Source organism: Numenius arquata, chromosome 1, assembly GCF_964106895.1.
Source record: "Numenius arquata chromosome 1, bNumArq3.hap1.1, whole genome shotgun sequence".
Taxonomy (NCBI): domain Eukaryota; kingdom Metazoa; phylum Chordata; class Aves; order Charadriiformes; family Scolopacidae; genus Numenius; species Numenius arquata.
In genome coordinates, this window is record NC_133576.1 from 57,326,092 (window position 1) to 57,343,784 (window position 17,693).

At 42.4% G+C, this 17,693-nt stretch overlaps 1 protein-coding gene across 1 annotated transcript in view; it reads right to left on the reverse strand.

The window, feature by feature from the left end:
• REPS2 (RALBP1 associated Eps domain containing 2) overlaps positions 1-17,693 on the reverse strand; it is a 107,574-nt gene that overhangs the window by 35,464 nt on the left and 54,417 nt on the right. Inside the window, exons 10-12 of the mRNA XM_074151593.1 lie at positions 8,913-8,982; positions 6,683-6,748; positions 2,239-2,281 (exon numbers count right to left, since the gene is read on the reverse strand). Coding sequence (XP_074007694.1) covers positions 2,239-2,281; positions 6,683-6,748; positions 8,913-8,982 — 179 coding nt within the window. The remainder of the gene's footprint in view (positions 1-2,238; positions 2,282-6,682; positions 6,749-8,912; positions 8,983-17,693) is intronic.

Below are 17,693 nucleotides of genomic sequence, written 5' to 3' on the forward strand. Positions count from 1 at the left end.
ACAGGTACAGCTTCAACTTACCTCTTGTAAGTACACATTTAGTAATTTATAATATTCTAACTATCAGAATACTTTTTCCATAGCAAAGAGTCACCAAATTCCGCAAAATCCAGAAAACCTGAACGGCTCCAATGTGACCAACACTGGTCAAACACATGTCTCGGCACATCTTTCTAGGCCCATCCACAACCCATTAATCCCAATGCAGGGCATTTGCTCAGAAATTTGATTTTGCTGAATAGTGTCCAATATTTTTCAGCTGTTGTAGTTACCAGTTTTTCTGCAAGACCAAGAGCTTTGTTCAAAATGAGCACTGACAATGTGAGATGTTACACTTACTGTAACACATTACGCATGACAGGCAAGACCAAAAATACATTTGAGTAGAACTGAAATATCTCCCACTAATGGGAAACGGGTCGGTTTTTTGCCAAACAGGCTGTTGTTAGAAAACAGCTCTTTAGCGGGACAGACATTTGGCAATGCTGATCCTATGTTTCTGATGTAAACTAAAATAAATACAGGAGTGAAAGCCACAATTGCTTCAAAATTTACATGTGACACAAAAACCTCTGTTGATGCTGATTTTTTTGACTTGGTGGAGTTTTCAATTCCATAACCTTACCGTATCGGACCTAACGCAACCACCCTGAAATAAATGGGAAAGCTTTGAACCAGGATCTTAAGGTTTTGTACTTTTACTTTCCATGTTATGCGGCGTATATTTTTCTTGCATTGAAATTTCTCAACCTAACAGTTTGAGATTTTAAACTTTTTTTAAAAGATGAAGTAAGATAGCAGCTACCAGGCAAAAATATGCCTGCCCCAGCAACACAGAGCCCTGCGACAGTGAATTGTTGCTTGCAGCAGGCAGACCTGGCAGCTAAAAGTCAGGTAGGAGTCAGCATGTGAATGTCCTAAGAATCTGCACACCTTAGGCTAGAAAGCCAGGCTCTAGAGCTGAGAGCTGTAACGGACTCAAAACGTAGGCTCTGGTGGTCAGTCACACCTGAAGACAGAGACCCTCAAGGTTATAGAGCCCTCCAGGCTACGCAGGACAAGCACAGCAGAAGGACTGAGTTCAACGATGTGCTCCGGAATCTTTAGCCTCAACTTCTGCACTGAAGTAGTGACATACAGGCAGATGTGAGACGGTCAGATGTGACCCAGTAGTCCTGCGTGACTTTCAAATGACTTTTTTCAAACTTGTTTAAGCATTTGCTATTTTCTGCATTTTTGCATAAAATACTTTTCACACATCTTTTGCATATTTGTGATTTATGATTCAGTAACACAGCAAGAAAATTTAAAATAGTATGAAAACTAAAAAGCTTTGGCTAGCAGCAGAAAAACAGCACACAAGCCAGTTCAGCCTTCCTGGACACAGGTCCTAAGAACAGAGGATTTCAATCTTCATTCATCATGCTTATAGCCGATCCCCTCTCATTAGCAGGCTTTGACAAGCTTGTAAGGAGGGAGCTCCTCATTATACTCTTATTACCTAAGAAAAAGAAATGAAGCCCTCTAACTAGCACCCCAAAAAAAAAAAAAGTTTGAAGGTGAATACGTGAGATGGCTACACACCAGAATGGTGAACAGCCAAACTCAACAAGAAATCCATTTATAGACATATTTATGCCATATTTATGCCATATTTTCTGGCATAGGTTTCCCTTTTTTTTTTTTCATACATCCAAATTCAGCAGGTGGCATTTCTAGCACACAAATTGTAAGTCTGTAAGTCCTTCCATCACACACCAACCAGCCATAGTCAAGTACAGGCACACCAAGGGAAAGATTCACTCACCCACATCTGAGAGCTGAGCTACAATTGCTGTTTCTGCGGGAGCGTGCAGTGTCTCCCTCCATATGCAACCCCTGTGCAGGTTTCAACAGCACAAAATCGCTGAGAATGTTCTCCCGCAAACAGGGTGGTCCCCACCGTCCCACCACGACACCTCTGGGGCAGGGCTGGAGGAAGTCACCACCCCGATGAGGCTGCGGGACTGGACAGACAGGCAAAAAGTCCCAGTGCCTTATGACCAGAGATCACAGGGCTGTAGGCAGTACTTACGTAGGGTCTATAGCTTACAGATCTCTCCTAGTGAATCTGTCTTTTATCTGAGCTGGACTTCCAGCACAACACCAATTAAAAAAAAAATGTAAAAATGCAACAGGGGTTCTTGTACCTTGTGTCTAACACCAGAGGAACTTCTGAAATAGAAAGGAAAGCAGTACCTGGACCGTGGTCTGGCTCTAAGTGCATTAGATTCCTGAGCAGCTGAAACAGAAAAGAAAAAAGAACGACTAAACCATTATATTTTAAATAAATGCCTTTAGCTGAAGGATCAGTGTTCATTAAAAATGTGATTGCTGCAAATGTGGATGTGAGAGTGTGCTCATCTCGCATGAGCAATGGGGACTGATTTTCGCTTCTCCTTCCTTTTTGTTTTTGTAGTGTTTGAATGTCCTAAGAATTCAAAAGCCCACAAGTAGCCAGACCTTCACCTTTTAATTTGGTTACCAGAATACAGAAAAAGCGATAGGTCTGACAGCTCTGACCTGTGCTCCTGGATGTAGCTGTGACAAAGCAACATAAGGAATACCGTAAACTTTCCACAGAAAGCACCTTAACCCTAATTCATTCATTGCCCAGCTTCCCAAAGCATGAAGGTTTATGTCCTTCCTAAATACTTTAACTAATCAGTATAAATGTACATTTTCTTACTACCACACTTTAAAAAAAATTAACACATCAGGTTGAGACCACTTTGACACTGGGAAGGGAAGGTATTCGACAGTAAAAAGCTTTAAAGGCTAAGTGTTGATCAAACACACTTCTATCAATGTAAAAGTCAGTTTCTTTTATTTGGATGAATTCCAAATATCCTGCCACACGCAGGTTTTATGTGATAGGAAAAGAACAGTGCTGACTTACCTTCTCTGGGTAATTCCTCGAGGCTGTTCCTTGGTTTACATAGTCTTTTTGTGACTTTTCTGTTACTCTCCTTACTAACATCAGATAATTTTGAGAAAACCTATCTGTGTGACTGCTTTCAAATTCAGCCCACTGAGACATCCTCAAGGTACTGCAGCAGCATCAATGATCCCAATGCACACACAAAGTGAATCCTCCTACTTTTCCCATTATTTTGCTAATCAAGGTACAACACTTAAGCAAGTAGGTTGGGGAAAAAGAAAAAACAATTCTTAAGAGTTTCTAGCTTCCTCCAGATATATGCCTACTCCGAAGTCAGACACTTACCACCAGCTACCCTACAGCACTACCTGAGAATACGACAGACCTCCAAAACACAGAGCCGGAGCTACCTGTGGTAGCAGCTGGCAAATACTGACTTTATAATGGCTTGCATTGTACTACTGCCTATACCCTCCATAGGAGGCTTTAAGCTTACAGAAGACAAACAGCAGCATATGGCACATGTATAGCCACACACTATTTCTTCATAGAGGAAACTGCTTTAAAGGTCATGCAATGCTAGTTGGTGCTTTGGATGGAATAAACCCAAATGTAGCTGGCAGCAACACAAAAACCCACTTATAAACCAAGTTCTAGTAGATTATTGTCACTGCCAAACTGGTTCACAGTCATTCCAGTTTTCAGTGCAACAAACTCTTCCTAGCAACTAAGGGGGAGAGAGAGAATTATTATTAAAATATGCAGTGGTGATAATCCTCCTCTCTCTCTCTCTGTGTCAAACTCCCAGAGAATATAACTTTAGAAACTGCTTCCCCACAGCCATATGACCCAATTTTTCCAATGCTGAAATTGCCAATTATTAAATTACATGCACAATTATTAAATACATGCCACTTAGAAATAGGAAGTATAAATCCTTTCCAAGCTAAGCCATGTTTAAGAACCTTCAAATTTTCCTTCTTTTATGGAGACCATAATTCTGTTCATACTTCTTATAAAGTCTTTCTTCTAAAAATCTACAGGTAAAACTGTCACTCAAACTGTCTGAGGACATCTTGTTGAGGTAAACAGGAAAGCATACAAGGAAGAGAGAACCCCGAAATGACTACTAATAAAAAATGATAGCAATAGAATACTATTGCAAGGATTTTCTTTTAGCTTTTGAAAAATCAAGAAATTCAAGGCTACAATTACACAATACCCAGACACAGCTCTACCTTTCAAAAAAAGTATAATATAAAAATATTATAAGGCAGGTAGTTTGTTATTACGACATACAAATAATTTTGACAGGATTTCCACATAATGTGCATGTAAATTGTGCAGTTACTTTGGTACACTCAGTCTGTGTGTACTTGGTGTTTGAGGTGCAGGTTTATACACGCACACCACATAATCATTCAAGATGACAGAAAACTATCCAGTTCATGAACTTTCCCTATTTCTATTGCTGTGGATACGTAAGCCTAACTTATATGAAGCTGATATAAAATTAAAGCTGTTAAGTAAATTAATTACATTTATTATTTAAAAGTTTGTACAATTCCTGGAGTAGTACAACCTGATGAACTGAACAGCTTGGTCTGCACTAATCAAAATCATATACGATTATGAACTCTTATTTATTCATTCACATCACAGGAGAATGTGAAGGTTCCCATTTTGGGTGTTTAACTGCCTTCATTCCCCTCTGCCTTAAACATTTCTAACAATGCAGGCTAAGTAACTTTTGGCTGTAGCCTGATGGCTTATACTCACCTGGTGCCTCCTTGCTTTACAGGCTGATTATTGGGTGGAAAACTGAATCATAAAAGGTGCAAGTACTCTACACTGCTAAGGAAAAACCAAAGAACTCCCCAATAGTTTAAATCACTCACACTGACTCATCTATTACCTCTTATTGGCGGCCTATGCAGAAATGAACAATTTAAATGCTCACAGATTTGGCCCTTAATCCTTTAAATGTCTAAGGCCAACAATGATCTCGCACTTAGGAGCCTAAATAAACTGGCCAGATATTTGGGGATGCTGAGTATATAAACTTTTTAATGACTGCAAATTTCTAGTCCTCCTGATGGCAAAGAAAACCTTCCCATAACGAACCACGGCAGTATCATCTTTCCTGAATTTCCATAAATAGCCTAAATGGATAACCGAAGAAGGATGTAAAATTCCTCCCGCTTCATCCCAACGGAGTTTTCATCCTGAAGGTTAATGACTATAATGACCTTTCAAGAATGATGACCAATTCCGAAATAACCACTCAATTACTGGGCTGTATCTAGCCCACTGCGTAGATAAACGTTTTTACTTCTAACATCAATTGTAACCTGCAACCTGAGAACGTGCTGCTCAAACCCTCAATGGGTAGGACAGCGAGGGTGGAACCCCTGCAGTAACAGGAGTCACAACGATGGGGTGAAACTCTGCCATCGTCTCCCCTGGTATACAAATACAGCAACGCTGCTAGAGGAGAACAGCAGCATCCAGAAGACCTCCCTGACTTGGAGATGAAGGACATGGGGGACAGAGGACAGTGGCACAGAAGAAGTGCAGGTGACAATAGTTTTTTTTTTTCTTAAGTGTAGCGAAGATGGAGTGCTGAGATGAAAATAAAACTGCCTGGGGTGCAGTGTTGGGGAAGAGGACAGAACTGAAAATCTCACAACCACCCTCCTCTTCCCCGGAGAGGGAAGTGTAAGAGTGTGTGTGTGTGTGAAAAGGAGAAGAAGCAATCATTTGAGAATAGGAGCTGAAGATAGGAAATCTGGCAGCTGCCAAGTGTTTGGGAAGAAGCCAGGAAAAAAAAGAGTTGGGAAATGAGGCATGCAGCTGTTGAGCAGCCATGAATAAATCGAGCTATAAGACAAAACTGCTGTGACAGACACATGGGGTCAGTTTTCTTAATCAAGGATATCTTCATGAGTAAAAACATTTATGCAAAAGAAAATGAAAGCAAGTCCAGATTCGAGCTTGATTGGGACCAGGAAGGGCTTGCAAACACTCCTACCACTCTAGGAAGAAGATTAACAGAGAGGAAGGCAAGGGAGGTCTGATGAACTGAACTGAATGCATGGGAAGTTTCTGGAGCATTTAAGCAATTTTGAGACATGCCGTTCCAGAAATAACATTTTCCAGTGTGATAGGAACAAGGAGTGTATGTTGGAGCTGCAGAGAGAAAAATCAGGGGTGGTTTCAACAAAGAAACGCCCCTCAAATCAAAAGGTTACTTCAATGCTGTTAAGTGCCACAAGGTCTGTGCTTCCGAAAGGCTATTGACCCTTAAGCTCTTTGACTGAAAATATGAAAGCTCAGTTTTTACATAGAAACAGGCCATTTCAGAATAGTTACTGAATACTTATTTAATACTTGAGAAGAGCTTTTATCAAGAGGTACAATATTAGTGCTCTGACATCTTGTTTGTAGTACAAAAAAAACAAGATTCAGACTCCTTATAAAATGCTAGATTAAAAACATTTCCCACGTATGGAAAATGCAAATCTGCTAAGAACAAGCGAAAGAAAGCAAAAAAAAACCTTTTGACAACCTGAAGTACTAATTAAGATTAATCTTGCAAGTAATAGTCATTATAGGTAAAAGCTAGTTTTAGCAATAAAACAGTTAAGAGCAAAAGGATCTTAAAAAAATTAATCAAGTTACAGTAATTTAGGCTTACTGTGATACAAAAAATATTTGATCAAAATTCTAATGGAAGTAACACACCAATTTTTTTCTTCTTACCTGTTTTCACAGTCAAGTGCTGAAATTCCTTTGGTATTGTTTTGAGAGCAGCGCTTACTTTAAGAGCTTAATAAAACAAACAAACAAACAAAAAAAACAACAATGAAAGTTACTTTAAGTATACGCAGGTAAAATCTACAAGTATCAGCTCTGAGACAGGAGCATCTAAACTGTACCGGTTAGAACGTCTAATAATGCTAAACATACTAGAATACAGAAATAGCCAAATACCCTCAGAACACCCAAGAACTCACAAAAGTAACAATTTTTAAGAGGACAAGAGTCAAAACCAGAAAGGCCTGTGCCCAGAACATCAAATAATCCCAAATTTTGAGAAGGTGGGTGCAGGAGAGAGTGTGTTGGTGTCTAAATCCACGGACTCCTATCTCAAGAGATGTAGTGCTCGCGCTCATAGAGGCAGCATCTGGTGACACCTGGCAGAGCTGGGACTCATCTCCCCTCAAGTTACAAACCTGGAAAGCCAGGATGTATGAGAGACTGGCTGCTTCTGACCACTGCACCCTCACCAAACTCCCCCAGGGAACATCATACGGCACCGACACAGCCAGGGTTAAAATTTAGGAAATCTCAACCTTTGTGTTCATTCCCCTCTTCCACTGATGCCAACACATCCTTTATTAATGAGTTTCTTAAGGCATTCTTAATGCATTGTGGCCTATTTTAATGTACTGTAAAACACAGTATTACAAATGACCACTTGGAATGAAGTCTTTCATCTCCATCTGCCTTTATCAAATAAAACATGTGGGAAAAGTCTGGTTCTAGTGATCCAGCTCTATTTACATTATCTTCCACATTTAACTATATTATAACCTGACGGAGTGGAGCTAATTTGCTTGCATAGTTTTGAAAATGCAGGAAAATTTGCTTCTACAGTCCTGAACTACAGGTTCTTGACTTCTGGGGAGATGTCCCCAGTCAGGAGAGCAATCTGCTGTCTCATCTGTCAGAATAGCAATAAATGGTAGAACAAGAGCATTTGTTCTTTGGCTGAAAAGGTAGGAATCTGTGTCATAAATATAGCAAATCTTCAGCCCTGAAGGTCTGCATCTTCCCATCCGATATAACATTTCAGCTACCAAGAGCAAAGCACAAGTTTTTCACCTACACAGGGAAGAAAAAACGATTCCCCAAGTAAGAGGTAAATCTGCCCTAGACATATGAAAGCAATAACCTTCAAGGTTCAAGTCCTGCTCCTGCCCATTATGAATTTTACAACAAAACAAACCTTGTCAACAAAACATGAATTTCTTGGATTACGCTGACCTGTCAAAATGTTTTACAAACACCCATCAAATCTGACAACCTATTTTTGAACGAAGGATGCTGGGAATCTGCCAAACTCGGTCAAACCTGAGTGTGGAAGGGGATTCAGGAATGTGGACTACTTTGTCTCATAGCTCTGATGCAACCTCAGCACGTGGACAGCTTGTGAGGTCAATATCTCTCTCTCTTTTTTTTTTTTAATAAATGCATAATCCACAGCTCTGAGAATAAGGCAACAAAATACCCACAACTGTTTTGTTTCCACAGCTGAGGGACAGCAAGCAAGAACTTGAAAGGTCAAGGAAAGGGCATATAACAGGGAGTGAGTGTGTGATGATCCAGCACCCATTATCGCCCATTCTGGAAGCCCTAGTAGCTGCTGAATGGAAAAAGAAAAACCATCAGTTTCACATGGCTTGCTGCTGACAGATTTCAAGTGAAATAAATGAATTGAGTGTTTTCAATCCACTTCATCCAAAACTTTCGTTTTGCAAGAAAATATTGCTGCTTTTTTTTTTTTTTTATAGGAATAAAAACTAATTTTGAAGTGTTGCTATTTCCTGCAAAAAGGGAAATCCAACATTTGGCACAATCTAGTCTTTACTCTTAAAAAATTCCTGATAACAACAATTTCAACTTTGTTAAAATAAGAAGTTTTAATTAATTGTCTTAGGACTAGACATACTTTAGAAGGTGCATTTTATACCATTCACGTACGATAGAACTAACTTTGAAGCAAACACATCCAATATTTGTCGTCATCTCAGCTTCAACAAAAGCAATGTCTTCCTTTTAAATCTATAGCAACACATAGCCAGCTTAGAAATTAAAAATACCATTGCTTCTGTCAGCAAAAATATGGAATTACTAACAACACACAGAACTTAACCCATAAGGGGGGGGGAGGTAGGAGGCGGTGGGGAGGAGTGATTTATTTGAATACCTTGTTTGTCCTCTTTCTTTGCATCTTGTAACAGGGCAGAGTTATCAGGTACCTCTTCAGCTGGTGCCTTCTTAAAGAAAGAAGACGTATTTATTATACTGATTGGCATGGCACCCACATTGCCACAGCCATATTTAAGAATGCAGACCAACACAAATAAAGGCGATACTCTCCCTCGCACCACAATTTGCTTTGCAAAATAAAGAAGCATAAAGGACCTTCAAAAAGACAACTGTAACTCTGCGTTTCAAGGTACAGCAGTTCCACACCTGAAATCGGTTTGAGAAGCGCTTCAGCAGTGATTCACAAGGAACTAAGGACTGTATGTAAGGAGAGACTCCTTGCAACAGAGCAATGTCATTCTGTTTTCTTTTCTTTATGGGTGTAACACCTGTGTGAGGGTTGAGGAAACCTTCTCCAGCCCCTTCACAGGAGTCGGTCCCCGTCAGAACAGCCTCGCTAGCCAAAACTCAAGCCGTACTGCAGAGCCCAGTAGTTCTGCACCTAAGTCTTCTGGCTGAGGTGGGCGACCCTTGGACTACTCTTTTTCACAGAATCACAAAATCACATGGGGTTGGAAGGGACCTCTGGAGATCACCTAGTCCAACCCCTCTGCCAGAGCAGGTCCACCTAGAGCAGGTTGCACAGGAACATGTCCAGGTGGGTTCTGAATGTCTCCAGAGACGGAGACTCCACCACCTCTCTGAGCAGCCTGTTCCAGTGCTCTGCCACCCTCAAAATGAAGAAGTTAATCCTCATGTTTCTGTCAAGAGGCAGTCACTGAGATGGGAAAAACAAGTTTCATCAGCATGTGTCTGCTGGAGGCCCGTTCAGGCCTCTGATGGGAAAACAGGGAACTGCTCCCCAGACGTATTCCTTAGCTTTTCTATATTTCAGCAGCAACTTTTAATACAGGCATGTCTTGTTCCTGTAACTTCTGCTGTGTAGCTCACAACAAGGAACCAGGAAAAAATTCTACTCTGCACCCAAAACAACAATAAAGCAAATGTCAGAAACCCCAAGCTTCCCTAAATATTAGGTGATGCTGTTTTTTTCCAGTGAGCATGGAAGATGTTACAATCCATTGGGTCTAAAAATAAAAATAAAAATTCAGAAACATGGATTTTGTAGACATTAAAAAAAAAAGCAACCAAAGTCTCAAGTCAGTAACTCAAGAAGGCCAAGCCCAGAGTAAAGGGCAATGAGATCTATTTTATAAAGTTGCACATGGGATTCCCTAACGCTTCTGGGGAAGTAACATAGCAAAAATACGGCTTGAGGACTCTGAAATTGTTTAAACAAAACACTTCACATCCCTAGCTAGCCCTGACACTCTAGAGATCATCAGACTAAAGGCCTAATTCAGTGCACACTTGAATCTATGGAATGACTCTCACAAATTTCAATGAACTGCCAGCATGACACTTCTGAGGGAGTTTAGAGCAGCCCCAGCCAGTCATTTTATGTATATAGTGCGAAATTTTGTGTCTTATCTTTAAGCTTTTGGCAGTGAGAAAGCTTATGGAAAAGAGCCAGAGGAATGGAAATGGAAAAAAAAAAAAAGGAAAAGACAGAAGAGAGTGGGAGACAACAGCTCAAGAAAAAATATGGGAAGACAAAACCTCCTCAGTTAATAAAAAGCAGTCACCCTTGTCATTCTCAAGCATAACATTAGCAGTCTCCGTGTGTTTTGAAGGTTTAGCAAAGCCTAGTATTCAGGTGACCTGTCTCCTGCCATTATTTTCTTTATGGATGCATTCAAGACCAGTTTCCATTGTATTGCAGTACTGTAATTCAGCAGTCACAGCAAAAATGTTCTTCTGAAATTAAATTAAGCAGCCTGAATGGATGATTGGTGGAAAGAGATAAAGACATGGAGATAATGCATAACTGATTGCACTGATAATATATTTTTAATGTAGTGATCAAGTATCTAAACTATATTTCCTCAAGTAGCCAAGCTACAAATTAAATTGCAACAGTGAATTACTGCATCTCCCACAGAGGGAGATGAATGGGAGATGAATTACTGACCTTCCAAACGATACTCATTCAATGTATTAATTCTGAACATAAAAACATCAGTTGAACAAAAAAGAAAAATCAAGTCAAAATCATTCTCAAATCAGTTTTAAGAAGAGAATTTCTAGTCCATTAATCTTGGATAACACAGGATCAAAATAACAGGGCCCTGAAAGAAAGTAATTGAGAGCTTTGCCCTGCGTGTCTAAGACCCAGACAGTGAAGAAATGGAGCAAAACCAGTCAAACAATTGTGACGTAGTCAGGTAGCACTGTCTGTGCTTCACGAGTGGGCATTCATGCTACAGATTCTTCTTCATTTTCAACCTAGCCATAAAAAAAATCCTTATTTTTCAGAACATCCTGCCACTTTGCAAGAACCTAGGAACGGAGCAGAAGATCCAGCTGTTCCCCCAAGAACATTATGTGACTACAAAGGCAGCACAGTAATCTGCAAGTTATTGGCAGTTATGGTAAGAATGTCTCAAGGAGGAGAGCGCAGAGATAAGGCAGAAGAGGTCTGAAAGTTTAACTGCTGAAAATCAAATTAAAAATTAAAAATAAAATGGCTGACATTGCTTTTTTTGGGTTTTTGTTGGGGTTTTTTTTTACATTTTGTGCTGTATACCCTCTACATTTTTACATCTATTTAATTATTACTATAATATTCCTACTATTATCATCTCCAATGCAGCAGAAAAATCTAAAAAGCAAAAAAACCAATATAATTGCTTAGGAAATAATCTCCTCCTAGATTTATCCTTACTCTGCACATACATTCAAGGACCACAAACAAGAAAATCCTAAAAATCAGACATTTAATAAGATTATAAAATTGTATTGGTTAGGTTACTGAAATGACATTTTATTTCTAAGAAACACAAGATGACCCTGAAGCAAGATTTCTGAGCTTTCTGAAATATAAAGACCATTGTATTCTCACAGTCAAAAGCCTGTGCTATTAAAGAGCAAACTTCCTCACAACTCTACAAAATAACCAAAGACCACTTTCATATCTGGGTAATCACTTGCAAAGCCAGTATCCTAACAAACACAAGGGCTCCCTACGCCACAGAGATACCAAAGTAGATCCTGAAGTCAAGAAGTTACATAAACTGAAGCTTTCTAGTTATGTGGATAAAAGCTACATAATCATGTATTTATTTATATTTTAATACAATTTAATTTGATATTATATCTCTATCTTTTTTTTATATATGCATGTGTATTTGTATATGAACATGAAAATGCAAGTGAAAGAGAAAAGCTGACACTCAAGGGTCTTGCCTGCTGACAAAAATTCATCCCAGCAGCGATGTGACAGTTTTTAAGCAGAATACAAATAATTATCTCTAAAAATGAGTATCTTAAACTGATGCAGTGAATTAACTCAAATACTCAGTTGACTCTTACTGCAGTCTGGAAATGGAGTTATGTATATACGTACATACCCACGCTGACATCAGCGAATGAGTTTTCAACACAAATCGCCTTGAATGTTGCTTCTTACGCTTGTTTAAATTGCAAAGCAGTATGCATGTATGCTAATGAGGCACACTCTCAAGGGGCTGATGAGCTTTGCCACACGACCGCACAGTGAACACGTGCTAGCACAGCATGGCCCGTGGCACAATCTTGCAGCCCCCTGTGAACCACCCTCCCAAAATAAGGCCATATGCAAGGGACCAGGCTGCTGGTCCATGGTGAAGGACCCGCCTGTACTACCAACACACCAGCAGCCCATGCGACCAGAACACCAGGGCTGCTTTCACCACCCTGTATGGCTGCTGTGCTTTGGCCAAGCTGCTGTACAAAGAGCACCAACCTTCCAGGGAGAGCACTGGGGAGACTGCATATATTTTAACAGTTCTGGAAGATACTCTGGATGGTCCAAGTGTTGGCTGCAGCACTGCCCAAAGTGCACATTGTGCTCTGTAGCAGCTTAGGAGAGTCTGCTTGGTGGTGCCATTTGAGGAGGGAACAGCTGGGTTCTGACCCAGGACCTCCCCAGAGCAAAGTACAGGGAGGCAGTAACTGGAGCATAGCCTTGCTGACCTGGCATCACATACCATTGCTTTTTAACTTGGAAGCAGTGTCAGAAGGGCCCAGTCTTGCAGTCAGCCTGCCATTTGATTCACTACCTTAAATACTAAACCCTTAAATCCCACAACGTATATACTCAAGAGTTGCAATATCCAGGCACAAGTCACTGACCATGGTTAGTTCAGCTTCACAGGATCTTTTAAAGTTTCATTCTTTAACCTCAGTGATAAACTCTTCTCCTTAATTTAGTTTTGCTTGCAACAGTCTTCAATCACAAGGCTGGTATCTGTCATGATACTGCTACAACGGATCTCCATTCTTCCCTCAAAACACTCTTCCCAGCTCTTTACAATCACTATCTAATCCCTTAGATCACAGAATCACAGAATCACAGAATCTTAGTGGTTGGAAGGGACCTTTGAGATCATCGAGTCCAACCACATTAAAAAAAAAAAAAAAAAAAAAACAAACAAAACACAAAAACACACAAACAAACAAAAAAACACAACACAAAACCAAACAAACAACAACACCCCCCCCAAAAAAAAAAAAAAAAAAAAAAAAAAAAAAAAAAAAAAGCAAGCAGCATCCATCAACTAAACCCCACACACAACACCCCACCACAAACCAACAATCCCGGGCACTAGAGCATGCCCTGAAGAGCCACGTCTACACGTTTCTTAAATACCTCCAGGGATGGTGACTCCACCACCTCCCTGGGCAGGCTGTTCCAGTGCTTGACCACTCTCTCAGTAAAGTAATTCTTCCTAATATCTAATCTAAACCTCCCCTGCCGCAACTTCAGACCATTTCCTCTGGTCCTGTCGTTATTCCCTTGGGAGAAGAGGCCAACCCCCGCCTCTCTACAGTTTCCTTTCAGGTAGTTGTAGAGGGCAATGAGGTCTCCCCTCAGCCTCCTCTTCTCCAAACTAAACATGCCCAGTTCCCTCAGCCTCTCCTCATAGGACTTGTTCTCCAGACCCCTCACCAGCTTGGTGGCTCTCCTCTGGACACGCTCCAGCACCTCAATGTCTTTCCTGTAGTGAGGGGCCCAAAACTGAACACAGTACTCGAGGTGAGGCCTCACCAGTGCCGAGTACAGAGGCACGATGACTTCCCTGCTCCTGCTGGCCACGCTATTCCTGATACAGGCCAGGATGCCGTTGGCCTTCTTGGCTGCCTGGGCACACTGCTGGCTCATGTTAAGCCGGCTGTCCACTAACACTCCCAGGTCCTTTTCTGCCAGGCAGCTTTCCAGCCACTCTTCCCCAAGCCTGTAGCATTGCCTGGGGTTGTTGTGGCCGAAATGCAGAACCCGGCACTTGGCCTTATTAAACCTCATCCCATTGGCCTTGGCCCATTGGTCCAACCTGTCCAGGTCCCTCTGTAGAGCCTGCCGACCCTCAAGCAGATCAACACTCCCACCTAGTTTGGTGTCATCCGCAAACTTACTGAGGGTGCACTCAATCCCCTTATCTAGATCATCAATGAAGATATTGAACAAGACTGGCCCCAAAACTGAGCCCTGAGGGACACCACTGATGACCGGCCGCCAACCAGATTTTGCTCCATTAATCACAACTCGCTGAGCACGGCCATCCAGCCAGTTTTTTATCCAGCGGAGGGTACACTTGTCTATGCCATGATTCTCCAGTTTCTCCAGGAGAATGCCGTGAGGGACGGTGTCAAAGGCCTTACCAAAGTCCAGGTAGACAACGTCCACAGCCTTCCCCTCATCGAGAAAGCGGGTCACATGGTCATAGAAAGAGATCAAGTTGGTCAGGCAGGACCTCCCTCTCATAAACCCATGCTGGCTGGCCCTGATCCCTTGGCTGCCCTGCACATGCCTTGAGAGCTCACTCAGGATGATCCTCTCCATGATCTTTCCCGGTACCGAGGTCAGGCTGACAGGCCTGTAGTTTCCAGGATCCTCCTTCCAGCCCTTCTTGTAGATGGGCGTCACATTGGCCACCCTCCAGTCATCTGGCACCTCTCCTGTTGACCAGGATTGTTGATAAATAATGGAGAGAGGCTTGGTAAGCTCTCTTGCCAGCTCCCTGAGAACCTTTGGGTGAATGCCATCCGGCCCCATAGACTTATGCGTGTCCAGGTGCATAAGCAAATCATTAACTACTTCCTCTTGGATTACAGGGGAGTTGTTCTGTTCTCCATTCTTATCTTCCAGCCCAAGAAGCTGAACTCCCTGGGGGTAGCTGGTCTGACTATTAAAGGCAGAGGTAAAGAAGGCATTAAGTATCTCAGCCTTCTCCTCATCCTTGGTTGCAAGGTTTCCCCCCGCATCCAGTAAGGGATGGACATTCTCTGTCACTCTCTTTTTGTTGATGTATTTATAGAAACTTTTTTTGTTGTCCCTTATATTAATGGCCAGGTTGAGTTCTAGCTGGGCTTTTGCCTTCCTGATTTTTTCTCTGTATGACCTAACACAATCTCTGTACTCCTCCCGAGTTGCCTGTCCCCTCTTCCAAAGGTGGTAAACCTTCCTTTTTTCCTTAAGTCCCATCAAGAGCTCTTTGTTCATCCAGGCCGGCCATTTTCCCCGCCCTTTAATTTTGCGCTTCATGGGGACAGCCTGCTCCTGGGCCTTTAGGATTTCCCTCTTGAAGAGCGTCCAGCCTTCCTGGGTTCCTTTGTCTCTCAGGACTACCTCCCACGGGACTCTCCCAACCAGGGTTCTGAACAGGTTAAAGTCTGCCCACCGGAAGTCCAAGATGGAGGTTTTGTTAATCCCCTTCCTTACCTCACTATGAATGGAAAACTTAACCATTTCATGATCACTAAGCCCAAGACTGTCTCCGACCTCCACGTCCCCAACTAGCCCTTCTTTATTTGTGAACAGTAGGTCTAGCAAGGCACCTCCCCTGGTAGGCTTACCTACCATTTGTGTCAGGAAGTTATCCTCCATACACTCGAGGAACCTCCTAGCCTGCCTGCTCTCTGCTGTGTTATATTTCCAGCAGATGTCTGGTAAGTTGAAGTCCCCAACTAGAACAAGGGCTGGCGTTTGCGAGACTGCAGCCAGCCGCTTATAGAATACCTCATCAGCCTGCTCATCCTGGTTGGGTGGTCTATAGCAGACTCCCAGCACAAAATCACCTTTGTTAGCCTTCCCTTTCACCCTTACCCATAAACACTCCACTTCTTCATCACTGGAGTCTATCTCTATAGAGTCAAACAACTCCCTAATGTACAGAGCCACACCCCCCCCCCTCCTTCCTTGCCTATTCCTTCTGAAGAGCTTATAGCCACTTATTGCAGCATTCCAGTCATGACCATCGTCCCACCACGTTTCCGTGATGGCAACTATGTCATAGTTGTCCTGCCGCACCATGGCTTCCAGCTCATCCTGTTTGTTGCCCATGCTACGTGCATTAGCGTAGATGCACTTGACCTGGGCTACTGATTTCACCCCCATCTTTGGCCCTTGACACTCAGGTTCATTACCAGCAGGCCTGGTTTTATCCCCATCCCCCTTAACTTTCGGCTTAAAGCTCTGTCCGTGAGCTTTGTTAACTCTTAGCCTAGTACCCTTTTCCCCTTCTAGGAAAGGGTTTTCCCATTGTTCTCTAGCAGTAATTTCTAAACGTCTATCACCTTTCTCTGATGAAATGTCAGAGTGTGAGTCCTCACTAATGTGGCCTCCTTCAAACCGTGGCATGCTTTCCTCAGGCTTAATCTTGACAGGCCCAGTTATCTCCCCTTCCCCCCTCATATCTAGTTTAAAGACCGGTCAATGAGCCCTGCTAACTCCTGCCCCAAAATTCTTTTCCCCCTCTGGGACAGCTGTGTCTCACCTGACAATGGCATGCCAGGTGTCTCATATAGCCACCTATGTTCGAAAAACCCAAAGCCCTGCCTGTAACACCAGTCCCGGAGCCACAAGTTGATCTGTTGCCTCTTCCTATCAATTTCTTTATTCACAGTTGCCACTGGTGGGATAGAAGAGAAGACTACTTGTGTTCCTGACCCCTTGAGCTGCTGCCCTAAGGCTCTAAAATCTCTTTTAATTGATTTCAGCCTCCTCCTACCCATTTCATCACTACCCACCTGAAATACTAACAGGGGGTAATAATCAGAGGGGTTTACTAGGTCTGGGAGTTTGTTTGTCACATCCCTGACCCGAGCCCCAGGGAGGCAACAGACTTCCCTGTCTGGTAGATGGTAGTTCCTTAGACTATGTAAGGGCTGGATATTAAAATAGAGACTGAATCACCTACAGCAGAACTATGCATGACCATACTGTACCGAGTCTGGGATCGTTTCAGCCTCCAAAGAAGCAAAGTACAAGGAATCAGAACAAGCCAAGACATTTTTCTTATCATCAAAATCGGAGGAGTGAGTGTGGAAATGGAGCTCTGTAAATGGGAGAAACACTCAAGCCAGATGGTTAGGACTGCCTGACTAGAACGAGGTCTGCCCCGGAAGCCTGGCATTTTTGGCCCATTCAGATTCAGGAGATATTTCACCTGAGCACTGTCCTTTTGCCCCTCCTGCAGCATGGGCTCTGCCCCTCCATTCCTGGCTCCCAGCGCAGGAGGGGCAAAGGCAGCCCAGGTGAGGTGTATTTCTTTGTACAGACTCCAACATCGTGCCCAGCTGGAGTCCCTCCGTGCCTACAGTGAACTCCATTTTGTGGGAATACCTTTTGAAAAGCCTGTCCACCCTTTCCACACGCTGGAAAAACTGCTGAGAGAAGGGG